At 32.7% G+C, this 22252-nt stretch overlaps 2 protein-coding genes across 3 annotated transcripts; both read right to left on the bottom strand.

Moving 5' to 3' along the window:
• Window positions 1–9194: 9194 nt before the first annotated feature.
• Window positions 9195–13189, bottom strand: LOC106769661 (kynurenine formamidase). Of its 2 annotated transcripts, none has more exons than XM_014655373.2 (7): window positions 12702–13189; window positions 12258–12302; window positions 12061–12133; window positions 11460–11557; window positions 11030–11100; window positions 9885–10014; window positions 9195–9444 (listed from the first exon to the last, which is right to left on the bottom strand). In XM_014655373.2, the coding sequence occupies exons 1-6, from the start codon at window positions 13051–13053 to the stop codon at window positions 9886–9888; spliced, it is 768 nt and encodes a 255-aa protein (XP_014510859.1). In that variant the 5' UTR covers window positions 13054–13189; the 3' UTR covers window positions 9195–9444; window position 9885. The 2 variants fall into 2 exon arrangements, with proteins under 2 accessions (XP_014510859.1, XP_014510857.1); XM_014655371.2 differs by having other exon boundaries at window positions 9195–9565; window positions 12702–13187.
• Window positions 13190–14372: 1183 nt separating this feature from the next.
• Window positions 14373–19285, bottom strand: LOC106770914 (kynurenine formamidase). Its single transcript, XM_014656762.2, has 7 exons — window positions 18813–19285; window positions 18546–18590; window positions 17891–17963; window positions 16792–16889; window positions 15490–15560; window positions 14667–14838; window positions 14373–14587 (listed from the first exon to the last, which is right to left on the bottom strand). Exons 1-6 carry the CDS (start codon window positions 19231–19233, stop codon window positions 14713–14715), a joined length of 834 nt encoding a protein of 277 aa, XP_014512248.1. The 5' UTR covers window positions 19234–19285; the 3' UTR covers window positions 14373–14587; window positions 14667–14712.
• Window positions 19286–22252: the final 2967 nt, after the last annotated feature.

The raw sequence follows: 22252 nt of genomic DNA, 5'->3' as shown, positions 1-22252 counted from the left end.
GAAGGAACTATCCAAGATTCATATGGTCCCAAATACCAATGGATTCGAAGCAGGTGATGCATCACTGTTGTGAATGGCCCCAATGGATCAGAAATGTAGCCCCCAAACCTCTGTCAACTAGCATTTCCACACCTAATGCGTGAACCAAATTATTATCACAACGTTCCTTTTTAAATTGTTATAGTTAATGTTTGCTACCAGCAATCGGCATCCAATGTGCTAGGAAACGATCCTATTCTAACTGGCCACCATCTTCCCAGCCAGAGACAAAAATGCCAACACTAGAAACATAATTAGATTTGGCCATGTTATCCTGAACTTGTACCAGTAAAATTCATTATGCCACACATATATAAATTTGTACAAACCTTATGTACATCGCTATTTCTTATATTAAAATGAACCCCATCTTCAGAGATCAGAACATTGTGGTCCAGACTCCAAACGTTTTAGATTAAGCTTTCTTAGCATTTGAAACATATTAAGAGGGGAAAATCTTTGGCTTTTCTGCAGTTCTGAAAGCTACAAGCTTCCTGAGTTTTTTCTTTTTTCTTTCTCTTTTTCATTTTGATAGCATTTTTGCAATCTTATAAGTTTGCATCATGGATTGGTCTGAGGAAGATCAACAGTGTGATTATGCCAATCCCTTCAGGAAATAGATAAACATGCGTTGATGAGCTGGAATAGGCTAATAAATAAGGGATTTTACTGAGTCCAAAATATTAAATGAACTGAATTCTTAAGTTCTTTTATGAGTGTTTGGTTTGATTACCTACTTACAGTAACCAACTCCAGAAGATCAATAAATTGAGGAAAGGCTTTGAGGTTACTGCTTTAGAATCTCATAGCAAGAGGCCGAAAATAATCTTCTTGGCGCCTTAAAGGGGTACCCCACCATATTGATGCGATGTCTTATATGGAAAAGAAAACGTTTATAAAGGAGAAGTAGACAAGCAGCATTAAATGCAAAAACAAAAAGGCTGAAACAGTGAAGGGTTTGGGTGGTCCAATGCAAAGAAACAAGGTTAAATCTCTTTCCCTCTCTTCTAACAAAGCAAAATTTATTGTTAAGCAATGAGGATATGGATCCCTTCAAGGTCTCTCTCTTAGGTTCCTTTACAAAGTCAGAAGAAAAGGACAAGAGAAGTTTTTGATGTTTTAGGGGCCAGCTATCAACCCCAGCATGGCTTGTGTCCCAAATCTGTGAAACTTGGCTGCCATTCTGCAAGCATGTCTGCCTCATCAGACAAAGATTTGGGTATCTTGTGACAGGCAAGAGTGACCCTAGCACTATCACAAGTTAAGTTTTCAAAGCTTTAAACACTATCTAACAGTGAACATATGCTACTTGACAACTGAATGGAGATAAATGATGAACACCCTAAATATGGCCTTATCTGGGGTAATCATCACCTTAAGTGTTTGTTCCTGGTACAAAACACTGTAGGTATAAAAGGACAAGTAGAGGACGCCAACAAATACACAAGACAAAACATGCAGCATGTGTTTTGTACGTAGATAATGAAAAGTCAAATCCTACCGTAGTAATTGTCACGCAGCAAACTATCTCCAACAGAGAAGGTTGTTTCTATTCTTTTATTTTATTTTTTCTTACATATGAGAAAACATATATGCAACAGCATGTTGGACAGATCAAGCAATTAGTCTTGTTTTGTATGTCTAAATTGTAATGCATCTCATCTTTTTGGAAATCTAATCATTGATTAAGTACAACCTGTTTGTTTGATATAGGAAAACACCCCCTCTTTAAATACAAGACTTCTGCTTTTGTTATTGTATAAGGCGACCAAGAACTTGGCAACAAAACTTCTTCTGTGTCTGCGCATAGTAATAGTTTCCTTATTGTGTGTTTGAATACTACATGTTACAACGGGGGCAATCACATTATGTTAGTGTATGATTTGTTTAACGTGGTACAAAGTCAAACGTAGATTCATCATCTACATCGAAGTAGAAAATCCTATGAGTAGTTTCCTTTTTTATATTCGAAAGACTCTAGATGCAAACCAAACAGTAAAACTGGTAATCAGTAGAAACTTAACCAGACAGGAATTTTGATCCGTGTAACATTTAAAAGCAGATATTTGTAAGATGAGAAGAGAATAGGAGAATGTGGATGAGTTAAGATATGGTCCAGTAAGTTATGAGGCATTTGCTTGGAGGTTGTCACTTCATATACTATCGCCTGCAGGTCGTGTTACTCGACCCACATGGCTCAATGCATCACAGAAAGATAGAACCCGTGACTCTTTTCATGGTACATTTTTAGCTGTTGTGCATCATGTATGTCAGCAGAAATCACAATTCCCAGCTGTGAAACAATTGGGTGAAAATAGGTGAACTCAAAATTTCATTTGTGTTCTATTTTTTCTTCCATCTTGGCATGCCAAGATTTCAAGGGAATGATGACACAAAAAGTGACTGCAGCAAGTTAGGAACGGACAAGCTATTTCAGAATAGTAGGTAGAATAGTCCTGAATCGCTGCCAGAAACGAATTACGTATATAGAGTGATCATTTCTCAATTTGACTTATGCTTTGTTACAACTTAAAATTCCATCTGTTTTTTCTTGTCCTTGCTATCTATTAATCTTCACATCCATTCAAACCATCAAACACCTTCCTTGGTCAAAATGCATTTCTGTTCCAACATTCCATAATAATTTTTGAAGAATCTCCAACAAATTCATATAGCAGCCCAGAGTTGCAGCAGTAAATTCAACAGTAAATACGAGCCTTCACATTGTCCACAAGTTCTCTAGTTCATGTGCCACAACACAACCCAAGGAAATTCATTCCAAAAGATTATGGGATTGGTTGTGTTAGAAATTTCATTCATATTTAATAATTTATTTAACAGAACAAATCGTCCATAATAGTGCACCACATAAAACTTTAAAAAGGAAAGAAACTGTAGAAATCTCTGGAAACAAAATCATATTCTTTTGATGTCAAAACGTGCAAGAAAAAGGCTGCACACGTAATGAGTGAATGAACAAAACAGTTAAACATGTTTTGAGAATCATTGGCCTCAATGTTTTATCACATAAGCGCAGTTTTTTTCAGCGACCAAGATTCAAGGAAATATAATCATCCCCCAAAAGAGAATCTGTAATAGGTTGAAAATGCATGCCAGATATGAAGATACAATAATGATCCTAAATACCTGTGAAAACTTTCTGTACACAGTAGATCAAGATCACTTCAAAAAAAGAAAAAAGCCACTTTTGCTGTCCAAGATTATTAACTCTAATAGAAACTTCTGTTTATAAAGCAAATCAATTAAAAACATAATCATTTTATCTCACACCCCACTTGATAAACATGCAATCTAACTGTTTGTTTTAAATTTCTCCATTCAGACGAAATAGACAAAGTGTAATAGTAAATGCAGATAACAAAAGGACTTATATTGAGTACTACATCTTTCTATGCAGATAACAAAAGGAGTTACAGTGAGTGTTACATCTTTCTATGTGGATAACAAAAGGAGCCGTATTGAATGACATATCTTTCCCTGACAGTTTTTTTTATTTTTTTTTTCATTTTGTTTGCTACCATACTGGGAGAATCAAACTTAATTGCAAGACTTTATATAAATATATATATATATATATATATATATATATATATATTTATGACTATGCTGCTCTCAAAAAAGATAAGACAGTGATTGATGGATTTATAGAGTGCGAATTGATTGATTTGAATTACACATTGGTAGCCGTGGTAGTGGAATCCTTCAACAATAAGTATCATAGTGATCATAATTTGGCCATGCACCAATTACAACAGTTTTTTCAATCGTGCGGTTACAGCAGCTCATGCTGTCAAATAGAATTGAGATCCAAGCCCGTCTTTATCAACAAGCAACTGAAATCAAGACATGGTGTTGTTTTTTTCATTCTAAGTAATCAAAATAAGATCTATCTGCAAATGATTTATATACAAAGTTCTTTTCTTTTTCAAAATAACTCAATTGAATTGAAGTTCTTGGTTATAAGTGTATCTTAGAGGTATCTAACTTTTTATTTATTTATTTATCTACTAAGATACGGCATTATTAGGAACATATTTCATGTCATTGGAATACAATTCGATTAAAAATTTTGAATTCATAAATAATAACAGACACTTATATCCTCCATGGTTAAATCTATTGGATAAACTTAAATAGAAGAGGTTTATTAATAATTTCATTTGAGTCATAGTTTATTTGGTATATGATTACCATTTTTTTATTATTGTTGTTTGAATTTTGTTATTATTATTTGATTATACCATTATTACTCATTTTATGTTTTTAAAACATTGGAGTTACTTTATTGCGGCTACTTAAGGACTATGATATATATCAATAAAATATTCACAATTACAAAGTTCAATTATATAGTACGTATGTCGTCTTATGTTTTATAAATTGGCATAAGAGAGTTTTACATCTTAAGTGTCTAAGTGAGAGACAAAAAAAAAAAAAAAAAGAGTGAAACATTGTGCATGAGTGCTTGAATATATAACTAGGATAGAAAAGGTGGCCAATTGACTTGGTAGTAATGGAGAACTAATCTTAGTCAACCAGATTATGGAGAAAATCTCAAGATCACTAATAGATGATTTCGAGAGCATTGTGTGCTCCATCAAGGAATTGAAGGACTTGTTTGTCCTCTCAGTTGAAGAGTTGGTTGGGTCACTTGAGGCCCATGAACAATAGAGAAGGAAGAACTATCAACCACTTAATCAAGTACTATAAGCAAAGTTTGACGTGAATGGAGGAGCTCTAAAAGCTCGAGGCAAGGTCTTAGGGGCAGAAGACGAGGTGGCCAAACGATTGAGATGACCATGGAGATGGCAAAGAAGAAACCAATCAACAGAATTCACATGGCTGAGGACGAGGCAAAGCTCGGGAAGGTCAGTCAGGAGTGGAGTACTTTAAATGTGGTAAGCACGACCATTATGCAACTGAGTGCAAAATGGGAAAATGCTATAATGTGGTAAGGTTGGTCATATTGCAAAGTACGAGACAAAGGGAGGGACAAATCTCTTTACTGAAGAAGTCGAAGAAGAGATAGGAATTTTGTTGATGACAAAGAAGTCGGACGTCGAGCAGACGAGCTTAAGACCAAAAACTGAGTTGTGTCCAGGTTCTATGATGGCTTGAAGATGTGTAGGCCAACAAGGAGAGCTTGGCAAGGACGTCGAGTAGTGTGGAGAACTCGACATGTTTGTCAAATAGAAAGTTGAATTCGAAAAAGTGTGTAGAAAGCTCGGGAGTGAGCCTGGCACAGAGCATGGACAGCTTGATAGAGCGAGTAGGAAGCTTAGTCAAGTATGGTGATAACCTGGTGGAAAGCTCGAAAGAAGAAGATGTCATGGTGGAGAGCTCGGACGACGAGCAAGTGGATAGCCTAGCTAGCCTGGCTAGCCTAGGAAAGCAGGAAGGAAGCTTGGACGGGAAATTGGAAAGCTCAATTTGCTTGGTTCAACAACTACACAACTAGGTGGAGAAGGAGACAAACCCAGTTAGCCTATTGAGGTGCCTAAAAAGTGGGGTAGAGAGGATGGGGAGCTTGACAATGTTGGCAGAGGACGTGCACAGCTCGATAAAGTTAGTGAAGAACGTGAATCAGTAAAGATGTTGGAGGTCATGATGATGAAAGTGGCGAACTTGGAGATAGAAATGACAAGGATGAAGCACTATAAAATATTGGAGTTCAAGGAGCAGTAAGCGAGACAATCGGAAATGATGATGAAAATGATACAAGAGACCCTGGAGAAGAAACTCAAAGAAAAGGATGAGGACATACAATGTTCAGGGAAGCTTAATTGGATGCTTCAAGAAATAGAGAAGAATCTCAACACAGACAAACAAATGTGGAAGGAGTTGGCACAAAACGACTTGAAATAAGAGCTTGTCAATGTTAACAAGGAGAATCATTATCACAACGAAGTCACCACTAACAAGTCAAATCTTGGAAACAATAAAGATGATTGTGAAAAGATGGTTGAGAGGACAACCAAGGTGATTGAGAGGTCGGGCAAGGTCCTTGAGAAGTCGACAAATGTTGCTCAAAGATCGGCCAAGGGTGCTAAAAGGTCGACCAACGTCAAAAATGAGTTGGTCAAGGTTACTAATAAGTCGGGCATAGCAAAGAGCACAAAGAAAAGGTCGACCATGTTGGTCAAGGTGAAAAAATGGTTGAGCATAATGAAAAACAAGTCGGTAAAAGCATTAGAGGGACCAATCTAGGTGAAAGACAACACGACCAGCATGAAGAAAATGAAGAATCAAACTTTTAATGGAAGAAACAAACGTGGAATGATGCACATGGAAGGTTGGAGTATAGGAATGAAGGATGAAAAGATTTAAGTTTATGAGAAAGTTTTGTTGGATAAACTTAAATCTAAGAAGTTTATTAGTAATATCGTCTGAGTCATAATTTATTTAGTACATGATTATCATAAAATACACCGACTTACAAAGTTTAATTATATACTGTGTGTCTCATCTTCTATTTTACAAAGTAATGTATTCTCTCAAAAGCAAGACTTAACCTTTAAACTTTGTCAATCGTAAAAGTATGCATATTTATCCTCTTCTTTGTATTGTATCATATCCATCTTCATAGTTGTCAATTTATCAGTTCCAGCCTAGTAGACGAAAGAGAAACAAATTCAATGCAATTCTAAAATTGAATTGTTGAAAATTCAAGTGTGAATCTAAGTCCCACACCTTATATGGTTGGACTCGGATTTCATTGGTGTTTGTGTCTTTCTAATCACATACATAAATGATGACAAACAACAATATTTCCTTGTAGTAATTTCAACATATTTTGTTGGATATTGAAGACCAACCCATTTGACAAACTAATTACCTTTTGCTCTTACCGACAAATTAAGGTTAGCATAAGCACTTCATTCATATTTCCTAAACTAAATTATTTTGTTTTCTTTACAAATGTTTCAATCGGAAGATAGTCATAGTTGATGATAAAAAAAAAAAAAAAATCTTTGCCGTGATATTCGGTTAATCAACTTTCAAAAATATGGTGCTCTATACCAACTATTGAAACAATAAGTGTGCTTGTTAGGAGTCAAGTCCAATGTCAGTGGGTTTACTTTGTGATATACCCCACCAAGCCTATGTATAAAAAGCTTTGGTCTAGGAAATGAATAGAGTGACTATGGTGATAAGTGCAAAAGGTCATTAATTTATCTTTACAACATTGCATTGCTGGAAATTATCAGAAACTAAACCTGTAATTTCTGAAGTTTAGAAGAAAAAAAATCATTAGTTAGTTTCGTAAATAATTTAAAAGCTGAAAATCATAAAAGAACTAAACCTGAAAACTGAAAGAACATGTCACTTCACTTTATTTTACTAGTTATCCATTTTATATGATAGAATTTTGTCAACTTCTGTTCTTCGGTGTCTCGTCCCAAACGCATGAAAGGGAATCCTTTGTTACAGGGAATGGATTCTTTACTCTAGAATTCAAGTTCATGATCAACCTTTTATATTCGCTTGTTCTGCTGTTCTTGTTTTGCTCTCCAGACTGACTTCTTTGTTCCTCTAATTTACACTTCACTGTGAATATGGTAACTTTTGCTGCTGTGAAAACTTAAAGATATCAAGTAAAACATTGTTGTAATATGGTAGATTGCTTTAAAGTATAATCAGGATCTTTCACTTGATAATGATTAGATTTTTTATACATAGTTTATTTGACATCAAAGATTTTTACATAGACAACTTCACCATGATGAATGTGAAAATCACATGAAGAGAGTATTTCTCCCTAAACCATTCCATATTTCTCTCTCCACTCCCACATTTTCTTAATATCCCAAAACTATTTCTTGTATTTCAAAAAAGTTTTCGAAATCCATTAAAGAATGTTATTTTTAAAATGTAAGGATGCAGAGATAAACACAGAAAGGTACAAGAAGAAATACTCATATGAAGATGATAATATCAAGAGTTGGGTCCGCTTTCTTTTGTATTTCGAGTTGTTAATTTGCACCTTATGCTTAATTTCTGATTTTGTAACTTGAGAATTGTAGATGATATTCCGTCAACCTTTTCTGTATAAGTTGAAGTGTTACAGAATTTTTTGTTCAATTCTAGCTTCCCGCATGGAATGTCAAGTTTTCAAGATTGAGAAATGATGACACCTAAGGTGACTGCAGTGAGATAGGAAAACACAAGCTAATCCTGAACAGTAAGCACAGCATCCTGATTCACAGCTAGAATGAATTACTAACATCAAGTGATCCTTCCCCTATTTGACTAAGGCTTTGTCAGAACTTAGAATTCAATCTATTTTTTCTTTTCTTTTCATCTATTACTTTTAACATCCATCTGTTCAAATCTTGAGGATCTTGGTTATGTTGCTACTTTCCACATCAATCTATACAGAATCTCATGTAAATTCATAGGAGGCCATAATTGCAGAATCTTCTGTAGAGAAATAAATGATTAACTAAACAGTTCAACAGTTCTTTAGAATCATTGGCCTTAATGTTTCATCTCACTAGCGCGGAGTGATCGGCTTCAAAAAAAGGAAAAACACCAGAAGTACACAGTAGATCAAACCCAAATCATAAAAGAAAAAAGGGTATTGCTTCCTACACCCTATCAAATTTCTGCCTCACCCCATCGAAAAGCTACCGGAAATTTTTTTCTATGACAGGGAGGAGTGATTGCTTTCCAGAAAATAAATTCCAGAAGTGACAGGGTGTAGGAAGAAATTTGATAGGGTGTAGGAAGCAATACCCAAGGGAAAAAAAAAAAAAACATCGTTTGTCCGAAATAACATTAACTCTAACAGATATATCTGAGGGATGATGGGGGTGGAAATTAATTATATCAATTACGCATAGGTAGCCATGGTAGTTGAATCCTGCAACAATAAGCATCATGGTGAACATAATCTGGCTAAGGACCAATTCCAGCAACATGATTTCAATCGAGTGGATACCCTGCTCTAGCCAAATATATGAGTTCATCATCAACGTACAGTAGCCTTTACTGTCAATTGAATTTGAGCCACAAGCAGCCATTGCCAATAACAAACTGAGACCAAGTATTGCTCTGCTTAAATGATATTTTCTTTTCTTTTTCAAAAAGATCTATCAAATTGCAGTACTTGTCCATGGTTACAAATGTATACATTAGTCCCTAGAGTTCAAAAATATTATTGATACCATCTTGCTGCATAAAGATGCACACCACTGTGCCAATTTATTCTGTCCCAACATATGGGACAAGAGAAAACCAGATTAAGCATAATGCTATTATCTAAATATAACGTCTTATGCGTGTATCTAGTAACTGTGAACCTAAGCCACAAAACTCGATGTACAACACGTTCATTACTATCTTGCTCCATAACTGCACCACTGCGAATTTAGCAGTTCCAGCCTAATAGACAAAAGAACACCAAATTCAACATAACGCTAAGATTGTTGCATCCCTCTCACATTTCACATGATAAACCCCTGATGATTTGCACCTCCCCCTGCACTTGAGACAACACTGTTTCCTGCAGCGATTTCAACATACTCTATTTGCTATTTATTCACTGAATATTCAATTTTTTGTGTAGAAGAAAAAAAAATATAATAGAACACCCAAGCACTATTTGACACCTAGAAAGAAAAAAATACAGGAGAAAGAAATGTAAATTTGATAAGTTAATGAGGTGATAAGAAGAAAAAGATTAAGAGAAATAAAAAGTGCCAAATTGGTGTTTGTATTATAGAGAGCAAGCAATAGTTATTAGATGCCCTTTTCAAACCCCTCTCCCCTAATGAAATAAAGATGCAAACCGAAGTTCGTACATCCCAATCTCTCACACGTACCTTAATTCTTAATCAGAATGCACCGAATTGGTGATCCCTCGGCACCAGACAACCTAAGAGGTAAGCAATGGACTGAATAAAATCCTGCAGGAACATCATCAAGCTTCAAGCCCTCAACAAGAATGACTTCCTGAAGCATATTCAGTTGTTAGGACCTGTTCACATTGATTCTATTTCATATGAAAGCAACAAATGAAACATACACAATCTGGTTCCTACAGAGGAATCTGAAGACACAACTACCAGTCCCATGTCAAAATACATTTCTACTGACTTGTTGGCAACTATCTTTCAAACTAAATAGTAAAATATTTTAACATGGGCGTACTTCAAATCAAATTTCAAAATGGGACTGACATGGATGGAGACATTGAACAAGCTAAGATGTTACATTGATAAAATACTAAAGATACTATGAGTTAGCTGCTATAAAATGCTTCAAAATTAAAGACGACTTAAGTAACTGTTTAGAGCCCTCATCGACATGTACTATGTAAAACTATACTTATTAGGATGTCCTTTTCCAGAAACCTATACTGGTATATCCAAATATTAGAGTCAGAATGCAAATAAGCCTGATAAGTTTTAAACTAACTAAAACATTACCTGAAAAGAGTCTAGAAAGTCATCCAAATAAATCATTAGTTTTGCAGTAAAATTACAGTAAGGTAATTATTAGTTTTAGAATGAAAACAAAGCCCTGATAAATTTCCATGTGGAACTATCTTTGAAAATTTTATTATACGTATTGATAAAATTACAGCAAAGAGAATATCAACACTGATGACTCAAACTTCCAACAATCTTTAAGAGGTCAGATTTCAACGCCAAATACTTGCCAGTTAACAATTTGACAAGTGCACATTATAGCTATAACATAGAGAGAAAGATCAACTGGTATTATGATATACTAATAGGGGTAGAAAGACCAAATGATGTTCACAGTTAATCACAAGTAATAAAAGTCAAAGATTCCACTTCAGCCACACAACAAACAAATACAGAGACTGAAAAATACTTAGTGGTACTTTGACCCTATAATCCCCAAAGGTTCACTCTAATTCAAAAAGGGCAGGGTATAATTAGTAAATAATGTTGAACCATAACAAACACAAACTCTCGCCACAAAAGGAATTTTTTCTTACCCGATCTTTTAAAAAAACAAGGTGAGATGGAATCAAGTAATCATAAGAAGCAACAGATAGGTAATCAATTCCTGCATTACACCACAGAAAATAAATGTCAGGCAACATAATTGAGTAGGGAAAAAATGCGGAAAAGTTGAACAGGAAAGAAGGTTGGGGAAGATATGCTTAGCTAAAAACATGCAAAAAAAAAAAAAAAAAAAAAAACAGTGAATCACAGTTAGCAATCCAGAAGTGGATTCGGATTTTTCAGAGATGACAAGAAAAAGACAAACAAAGGAAAGTAAGAATATTTCGTCTTATTTATCGATTACTAACATAACATGTACAAAACTAGACCCAGCTATTGGGCCTGAGACAAGTGACAGGAAAAATGACCATGGGAAATTGCAGCAAAATGTTAAAAAAGTAAAACCGCCCATATACCTACCTACAAATTTGATATCAGTGTTCTCCACAAGCCATTTTGCTCCATCCACTGTGAATCCTACATAGCTTGGGTCAAATTCCTTCTGAAACATAAGCCGCCTAATAATTCAACATGTGATTTCAAATGAGCAATGAAATTCAAAAATTGTGAAAAAGATAACATAGCTTGGACAAATCTTATGCAAACATGTAAATCGTAGTTAAATATTTCTTTTGTTTATTTTCCACCTCTACTTTTTTAATCATGGAGAATATAGTCATTGACACAAGTATAACAAATAAAAATATAAATAGCTGAACTCAAGTATCACTCATACAGAAATTTAAAAAAAAAAAAAAAGATAACAAATTGTTGACAAAGCATTAAAAAAACTATTATTATACGGAGGAAGTATATAAAAATAATAAGTTCCCTCACGCGAAAATTTAAAGTTACACAGACTTCGAAAACATATTTGAGGTAAACACATAACATAACTCCAAGAACACCACTAGTTATATTTCAAAGTTGTTTCCTCAAATTTAATAATCTTTAAGTACCACCATAGCAGCACTTTTGAATAGCCAAGTGTTAACAAAAGATTGTAATATTTGCTTAGTACCTGTCTGTATTTAAAGTTCGGAAGAGAACGCGTGTTACACCTCTTGGAATATGTAACGACTTCATAACTTCAGCTGAAAAAGGACAACACATTTCCATCGGATAATAGCATTACAGGAGCAAAAATAATTCTAAAACCATAAAGTTGCCAATGTCGTCCAATCCTCATACGCCACATGAAGAAGAAAAAATGAATACCAGTTATATTACTATCTCTTGGAACATCGACTAATAGAGCAGGTCCTGCACACAAACAATGCATTTAGACCAAATGATGGTAAGAATATTACATGTATTCTAAACTTAAGTCTATTGCACAATTAGGATCTACACATTTCAGGTATTGTCCATTTGGGACCAGAAACCTCACAATTTTGTCGAGTATTTAGTCTAAAGTGCTGGGTTAAGGAAAAAAGTGTAATAAAATATATGTTTCCTTTGTTATAGGATATCCAAAGAGTAGAATGATAACAAGTTTTATTCCAATTCATTCTTATTCATCTCATTCTATTATATTTTAATCCATTCTATTTCACTCTTAGACTCCACAACCAATCCAATCATGATAACGTGACACTTCTTTGATTATATGTGATGAAACAAAAGAATTCGAAAAAGAAAGAATGATAAAAGAAAAGTGACCGTTGAGGATGTCCAAGTCGAGCGTGTCGACGTCGAAGCCAGCATCGAAGTAGTGGTCGAAGACATGGCCGGGAGCGTCGACGTGCGTGCCGGTGTGGGTTGGGAGCTTCATTTCGGAGTTGTTAGCTATGGAGCCGTTCTTCATGCTCTTCGGAAGCCACAGGAACTGCCCTATGCCGTCCTTCGATTCAAATTCCGGCATCTCAGGGTGGTACCGGTGACTGATGTCGAATATTCGGCCATTGCCGTAAACTTCCCGGCGCGGTGGGACCAAGATGTCATCACCGTTCGCCGCCCAAATCGCCACCGCGAAGGCGCACGCAACCACTGACAGCAAGGCTACACACTTCATCGTCAGATTTGTTCGCCACAAAGATACAGTCACGCCAACAGTATCAGTTCATGTCCTATCCTCTTAAACTTCTATGAGATTTTTTTTCTTCCACAGATTTTACTTTCAGAGGGAAGAGCTTGTATTTTAGTGATAGATGGAAAATCGTTTTTAAATTAGTTACTATTGCACAAAAATAATTATTTTTTCATTTTTTTTTTCTTTTACTTTGGGAGAGAAACTTCTAGAGGGAAAAAATACTTTATACTCGTTAAAATCATGATATCTCGGAATTGTGAATCCTATCATTATAATTGCATGACTAAATTTTGTTTACTTGGTAATATAATTAATACTCCTCAAAATATACCACGTTAAAGGATTATAATTTAATAAAGGTATATTTTTTAGTAATTTTTTCATTCTTTTCTATTATGAAAGATAGTTTCTTGCTTATTTTTGTGGAAATACTTCTATAGAGAATTTGGCTAAAATTCATTTCATCCAAATCGTATTTTCTAAATATTATATTTTAAAGGTAAATCATTAAAATAAATTACTTTATTTTTTATATATGTTTGGTGTAAAGTGTAACGAAATATTTTAAAATAATAATTACAAAAGTTTATAATTAGAATCAATGATTAAATGACAATGTAATAAATGCTCCAATTAATGTGATAAAAAAATCGTGTCAATAAAAAATTAAAATTCTTACAGGAATTAAATAGAATTACTTAATTAATGTATTTGAAATTTTAATAATTTGATATTTAAATATAAAAATTTATATTAAATAAATGAAGCCTACATTCCTTTTATAAATTTAAAATTGGTTGGTACTTTAAATAAATTGAATTTAAGATATAGACTCTATGTTATAGTTTTAATGACTTGTTAAAAAGTAAATTTTAAATATAAATAGATTTTATAAAATGAGTTTATAAAATAAAATTTACATTAACATATATATTTTAAATTAATTTTGTAATTTAAAAAAAAAGTTTTGATACAATTCCTTAACCACTAGATCACTTGTTAGTTAACATTCTTCTTGAAATTGATTTTTCCATTTTAAAGATTTTTAATATGGTGTTTAACCACGGCATTTAAAAAGAGAGAGAGAAGTTTCACGTTACAAAGAAATGAAAAGAAAAAGAATAAAAGAACATGTTTGATTCGTTTATTTTAGTTTCTAAAAAGGTCAAGAAAAACTATTTTTGAGAACAAGAAAAAAACGTTTGCTTGATAACAGTGTAATTTGAAAATTGTTTAAGAGAAGCAAAATAGATCGAGAATGGAGTTTGTGAAAAGCATAAGTTTATTTTAAGGAACCTAGGTAAATATTAAAAACTTTAGTTTATTATTACAGTCCGCAACCGAAGTTTAATCACAATAATTGACATGACACTGAACAAAGGGTATCCAGTATTTTCCAACCTAAGGAAGTAGTAAAAACTAGACAATTCAAAATACTACTATCATCGAACTGCTTTTTTTGGACCTAAGTGTATTCGGGCTGGGTTGCGTCAGTTTCACCCTTCAGCATCAGCATCTTGACAAAACAATAAGGATAAGGATAATGCACAGAAACAATATGGAAAATATGGCACATTCTCGTAATATAATCATACCTTGCAATTGAAAACCAGGTTTGACCACAAACTTGCATTAACCCCATCATGAGATCAGAATGCATCGTATTGGTGATGCCTCAGAGTGAACCAATCTAAGAGGCAAGCAATTGAGTGAATATACTCCTGCTGGGACATCATCAAGTTTCAGGCCTTCCACGAGAATGATCTCCTGATGCATTTGAAATTTGTCAGTGTATTGCGTATGCTTGCTCTAATCCAAGTCACAAATCATGCAATTTTTAACTTTTCTTTCAAAGAAGGAAGTCAAGACACATCCTAACAATCTCTTCTGTTTACACAACTGCATCTTCCACATATTAAGCTAAAAATATATTTCCAAATAAACTAAAGATTTTTTATCTAGAGGTAAGAGCCTCAAAGATATGAATGCTAATGCACCTTAAATTTGGATAACGTAAAGCTGGAGCATTATGTAAAGATGAATCAGCTAAAGTAACACAATTAAAGAAGCAATCCAATAGAAATAGCCATTTTCCCTGAATAAGTCATCAAATGATGCAGATAAATTAATATTGCCATAAACTTGCTGGAAAAAAACTATCTAAATGAGATTCACTGACACCAAGAGTATCAAAATCAGAGTTTAGACATCCAATCCAACACACCGTTGCCAAAACAAGTACAAAAATTTAACGAGGAAAATAATCCTAATGTTAGGCACTAATCAACATATTTAAAGTCTAGATCTTATTTGTGGTTTTCTAGTTTTTCAACACGATAGTGAGGAGAATGAGTAGCTTATTATTAATAAGGAGTGATAGGCGCATAAATTTCAACCATAAGGCAGAGAATTTCTTACCCTGCTTTCCAGAAAAGCAAGATGAGATTGAACCGAGTGATCATAAGCAGCAGCAGATAAGTAATCAATTCCTACCATTTGCATAAAAAAGGAAATTGAATTAGTGCAGTAACAACTTTCACAAGAAAAAAAAAAAGGACATATAACTACAATAAATTGGAACAATCACTGAAGTTGTTCCCTTTTGCAAGATATTCCCATTGAATTCAAAAATATGTAATGGATTTCAAAAATGCATGCCAATTTACAATTTTTATATCCTAAAATAAGGGCAGGGAGAGAGAGAAAGAGAGCAAGATAATGAAGAAAAAATGTGCTGTCATTATCAAATTTAACCGTCATTTTTAATTTTTTTACTGTTCAGTCTGTATAGGAATACGAAAACAGAAAATATAAATAAAATAAGTTGTTTTCACTATTTTTCGTATAACTTTTGAAAATATTAAATACAATGAAAAATAAGGTGGCATCTTCTAAAAATGAAAACAGAAAATGTTTTCTCAAACCAACCAGATCCAATCTTTAGCTCAGTAGGACAAAAACCGGTTATGTACATAATGTAACCTCAATGAATACAGTTCAAGGTATTTCACAAGTTAAATAGATCAGAAAGAAATAACTTCTCTATGAAAAAAAGGGCTCTTGGTTGGCCAAGTTATGGACAAAGTGATGATACCACAACAAAGAATGTTTTCTGTAACTAGCTTGATATGAGGAATACAAGTACAACTGACAGCTGAACTAACCAATCAAGCGCAATGAATTTATAATAGATTGGTCTCATACAACCACCAAGATATAGAAAAACCTGATCGAATAAACAGTTCACATGTGAAAGTTAAAGAAGTGAGTGATGACGAAATACAAAACAATCATATGCACTTTGAACCTTGGGCGTTTGCAGCTATTTATTAAATCATAACCACAAAGAATGTAATAGAGTGAAATGAACTCATCTTGATTCATTCCTAAATTGCAAATAAGTACTAATAACTACCATGCACTCGTAAAGACAGTAAAAAGATAAAATGTATGCTTAAAATGGACGTTATCTGAGTTGACAAAAAGTAAGATATAGTCAGGACAAATGAAATGACTAGAACAAAAAGTGAGTTAAAAAATGTGACAAGGAAACCTATATAACTAAATGACTCCACTTTATTAGAAGCAATTAGAATAATGATTTATAAGAGGAAAATAAAAATGCAGACTTGGGACCAGTCATGAGTGGAGCAAGAGTCAGAGGAAATCTTTAGGCAGGGAATCAGCAGCCTAAATCTTAAGAAGTCACCAATATCTCACCTACAAGTTTGATGTCAGTGTTCTGTATTAGCCATTTTGCACCATCCTCCTTGAATCCCACATAGCTTGTATCAAATTCTTTCTTAAACATGAGTCGCCTAACAATTCAGCAGTGATTAACTCGTGTAGTTTCTAATTAAGAGCTACAGATCAGTATATAGTTTAAGCAAAATGTTAAAATTGCAGGCTAAAATTACATTACTATTTATTAATCAATAAGATTAAAATACATGATCAAATAAACAAAAAAAAAAAAAAAAAAAAAAAAAAAAAAAACTTAAATGTGTTTGGTTATAGGGAAGGGGAAGGCAGGCACTATAAACATTTTTATTAAATTCATATTATTAAAAACCTTCTCATGCCTTGCATTTTCTCTATAGTCCTCCATAAAAACCATACAAAAGCTGGTAAAATGGTGTTCTTGCGTAATTCTAATTTACAGTTCATAGTAACTTACAAATATTCTTTTAACATAAATAGCCATGAAATCCGTTTTCAGTTTACAGTTTTTCAAATTCACATTAGGTCAATAAATCATTATGCATCATCGGTAATTAGCCATTCTTATTACTTCCAGCTACCGGCCACTTCCTCTCCTTTCTCTAAATACTAATACCCTATACATAACAGACCATGCACATAAATTGAAGGAAACTACAATTACGGAAATACCTGTGTGCAGGTTAATATATTAGATCCAGGGCCACCCAACAACGATGTTAAAGGAGCAACCCAAAATTGAATTTGAACAGGAAAAAGGTACCAAAAGACTGAAGTCGTAAATGATTGCAGTGCAACTTGTAAAATAAAATTGTTGTTCCCTCCATTTTCAAAACTATCAGAGACAATGTAACTTCAGGATTAACATAGAACTCTTTTTCATAACATTGCAAATTAAAATCCAGAGGTAATTTTCAATATAAATATTGCAATAATCTAAAAAAACCGACGCACAAAACACGTTATTTCATGTATATGCGATAGCTATGAAGCCGCGTCAGAGAAACACTTTAAAAGCAAGTCTGAAGAAGCTTCATTAAATTAACAAGAAGAAAATCCTCTCATAGTAGTCATGATACATGTAACTTATAGAACTCACCTGTCGGTATTTGAAGTTCTGAAAAGCACACGATGCACACCTTTAGGGATATTCAAGGACTTCATAACCTCAGCTAGAAAAAAGAAGAAATTTTGTAATGCTTCAATTAAACGTGACAAATGATGACAAGGACAAGCTTGCATTTCATAACAGGTATTCAAAATAAATAAATAAAAACTCAAAAAACAGTATGACTTCAGGCTAACCCGACTTTAGAATAGCAAGGCTAAGAAAAGTACAACTTTCCAACAAATTTACTGTGTAGGAAGTCTGGCGTTAAGACTTTGCTTGAATAAACTTCTTCACAATTATGTATAAGAATAAAAAAAGAAGATGAATGAAATGAGCAAAAAACTTATGCGTGTAAAATTGATAAAAGCTTTTTCATCTAGCTTCTCCAGGAACTAAGGTGCATAAGTTTATTTCAGCATGAAATAAGTTCGACGCTGTTTTACTGGTTTATATTTGTCTCCCACAAATGTTTATGAAAAAATTTATAAAAACAAGATATAGTGTGTACAACAAATTGCGAGTTAATCAGAAAAAAAGAATATCCTATCCATTCAATACACAGAATGCAGGATGCAGGAGTTCAATGAAAAAAAAAACAAAAAAGAAGGCAGAAAAAACATAATGAATCATTAGTAGCATTTACCCGTTATGTTTTTATCCCGTGGAGTATCAACCAGAAGTGCAAGACCTATTAACAGAAGAAGCAGTGTATCAGTTGTCCGCGTCTAAAACTTATAGGTAATCAACAAACAAAGTATCTAAAAAACGAAACCAACCAAAGGGGAACAACAGCAAATTAACAATATAATAACATGAAGCAAAAAATTATTAAATTTTGTGAATATGAAATTGAGTTAAAGAAATTGACATATGATAAAAGTTACATGGAGAGAGAGGATCGATACGCTACCGTTGAGAAGTTTTAGGTCGAGCGAGTCAACATCAAAGCCGGCGTCATAGTAATTGTCGTAAAAGTGACCGGGCGCGTCGACATGAGTGCCGGTGTGAGCACCGAGCTTGAATTCGGAGTTGTTAGCGCGCGACCCATTCTTAATGCTAGTTGTGAGCCACAGAAAGTCTTGCCCAAGCCCCTCCGACGAGTCCCAAACCGGCAACTCAGGCGCGTACCTGTGGCTGATGTCGAAGATTTTCCCATTGTCGTACACTTCTCGCCGCAGAGGAGTCAGAGCGTCGCCGCCCCCGCCTCGGAGGTGGCACCCTTCTTTGGCGTTCACGCCGGGGATGGTAGGATACGCCGCGGAGTTCGCAGAGATGGTGATGGACTGCGCCGAAATTACGCAGAGGAAGGCAAAGAGTGACAGAGAGTTCATGGTTCAGTGTGTTGAATTGAACTAATGAATCATCTTGCAATTGGTGCCTGTATTTCTTCCATTATAGTCCTAATTTTTGACAAAACTATTTTATTCAACAACAAAATTATTTTATTTTCTTTTTTTATTTTGACTTCAAGAAAAAATAAAGTAGTAGTGAAAATCATTACAGTTCTCTTCATCTGTAAGTCCAAATTTAGTCCTAGGTTTTCTTAAAATCTCTTTCTCTGGAGGTTTTCTTAAGTGGGATAAAAAAAATCACCTCTTAAAACCTCTTTTCAAGTGATTAAAGTAAGTTTTTGGTGATTTTAACCCTATTATAAAATTTTAATATTTCATTAAATAATTTAATATGTTATAATTTTATTATATTTAAATTAATATTTTTATATCATATTTATTATGTTATTAAATAAAATTTATAATATATAATTTATACAATTATTAATTATAATTTATTTATTAATTTTGTCAATTTACAAGAAAAAATTATATCATTTAATAAAACAATATTTTGGTAAAGTTCACATAAAAAAATGAAACCTAGTATTTACAATATTTTTTTTTTGTAATTATTAAATATATATTTATTTTATATATACATTATTAAAAAAATAAATAATTGATAGAATTTAAATATAAACTTAAGTTACACATTAAATAATATAACAAAAAATTCATAAATTTATTATTTTAATTTTTCAAATTGAAAAATATTTTATTTAGTCTTGATTTTAGATGATTTTTTTAAAAATTAAATGATTATCTTATATTAGCTAATAAAAAAATTAAATATATTTAATAGAATTTAAAAGTTTTATGTGTAATTTCTTTTTTATATAAGCAAATTTATTTAAATCTTTTATATTAGTTTAATTAAAAGGTTTGTTTATAGTTTTTTGACAAATTAAAAATATTTATATTTTTCGAATGAATATAAAGAATTAATTGTATTTTTTTATTTAAAATAAATATTTTTAAAAAAATCCGTAAATTAGTATAATTTGCTAAACTTCTGTGAATATTTTAATTTTGTAAACTATTTTAATAATTTTTCTTTATCTTTGTGAGTTTTTTTTTCTAACTCATGAATCAAAATCAAACTACTCGAAGAAAAACAAATTCACAAGTCTATCTATCATATTATCATTAAATTTCACTTTCAATATGTTGACAATGTTAATAATTATGATTAACCTGTGATGGTTTTTCGATTTGTACATTACAATTATTTAGTATTTAAAATTAAACCATTTTGACATATTGTTAGTTGATCATGTCATAAGCTGACTTTAAAATAATACTTTATCATTTCATGGTTGCCGGGGGAACATATAATTTGACTTTGATGTGCAAAAAGGATTTATAACTTAGAAAACAATAAAACTGGATTGAATTTTCTATGCATTGAATCTTCAATTGGAATATTCTATATCAACAAAAGACTATGGTTTAATTGATGAAACGCAACAACAAACTTTTAGATTCTTATTTCACACCCTTTTTTCCTATACACAACCCTTCTCTATATATTTTAATGTTATTGTTAACTATTCTCATGCTCAAAAAAATCAAAGACCAAAATAAACCTAAGTTGCTTTTACTTTTCTCACCCCTTCCAAAATACTATGTTTCACCAATCTAATTTAAACACAACACCGTCCTCCATAAAAATCTAAAACTAACTCGTACAGATCACATATATAGGACATGTTAATTAGATTAAATCGAAAACACAACATATCTTAAATTATTATTTTTTTAATTTATCATGCAAAATTATACTAAAACAACTCTTACAGTGTACACTTGCAATCATCGTATAAATTTTAATATTATGCATAAAAATGAATTTATTTATGCTCTAATTCAAAAAAAAAAAAAAGCTTCTAAACATGATTCACACAAGGGTAATTTTCTATTAAATAATCATAATTAATTCTGTTTCAAGAAATAGGTTGCCAGATACATTATATTTCTTTGTTAATAATAGTTGTATGAAAAAAACACGAGAAAATAATAAGACAAAAGATTTAAAAAAATAAAAAAAAATGACTCTTTGACACATTTAAAATTTTTACATTCATTAAACACCATTTTTACTTATTTTTTACTTTCTTAATTTTTGAAAAACTACAAAATTTTGCATTTTTAGATTATTTTACTTTCTATTATGTGTCATGTAAAATTGTGTGATGGTATAATTACTCCAAACAAAGGGACAAAGGTTATTCATAATTTATGATTCATTTGTTGCAATATAGTTTAAGATTATCACTTTTCTGAACAATTTACAATAAAGCATTACTTGTTCAAACATTCTCTGGCACAGGAATCCACCACATTGTTCGTAAGATCTGCTACATCTGATATATAAAGACAACAAAAACACAATTAATTTAAATATAAAAAATTTGTAAAAAACCTTAAAAAGGACAGAATCATAGTAAGAAGATAATAATTACCAATATCGACATCCATGGAGGCACAAGCCATGATGCAATCAGGAACAGCACTGGGGGGATTTCCGGAACATTTTGCACGACATGTAAAGACACATATTAGATAAGCAACAGCATTAGAAGGAGGTAATAGCAATGGTGCACATTCTAGTTCACATTTAGTAGCACAATCGATTATACTAGACGTAGATGGAGGACTCTGACTTGCTTTTGTTAATTCCACCATAACCATCATCATCATCGTAATCATAAGCACAATTTTCCTATTTTTCATCTCATTCTTTCTCATTTTATTTCCTGAGTCTACACAAACTATATCAAACTATAAAAGTCTTCTTCTGTCATTCCAAACAAAATTACAAAACATCTTTTTATAGACACGAATTGTATTCTGTTCTATTCAATACTTCGGTCAAACTTAATTATGTATTAAGTGTAATATAGAGTATTTAAAGCCGATTTTTATGTAAATAGTTTACTTTTCAATATATCATTAATCTGTATAAACCCAGATATTTTTCTTTTCACTCGTCTCAAGTTTCATATATGTTTTATAA

This window comes from Vigna radiata, chromosome 8 (genome assembly GCF_000741045.1).
Source record: "Vigna radiata var. radiata cultivar VC1973A chromosome 8, Vradiata_ver6, whole genome shotgun sequence".
Lineage (NCBI taxonomy): Eukaryota > Viridiplantae > Streptophyta > Magnoliopsida > Fabales > Fabaceae > Vigna > Vigna radiata.
Note: the sequence above shows the minus strand (reverse complement) of the source record. Positions and strands in the feature narration are given on the sequence as shown.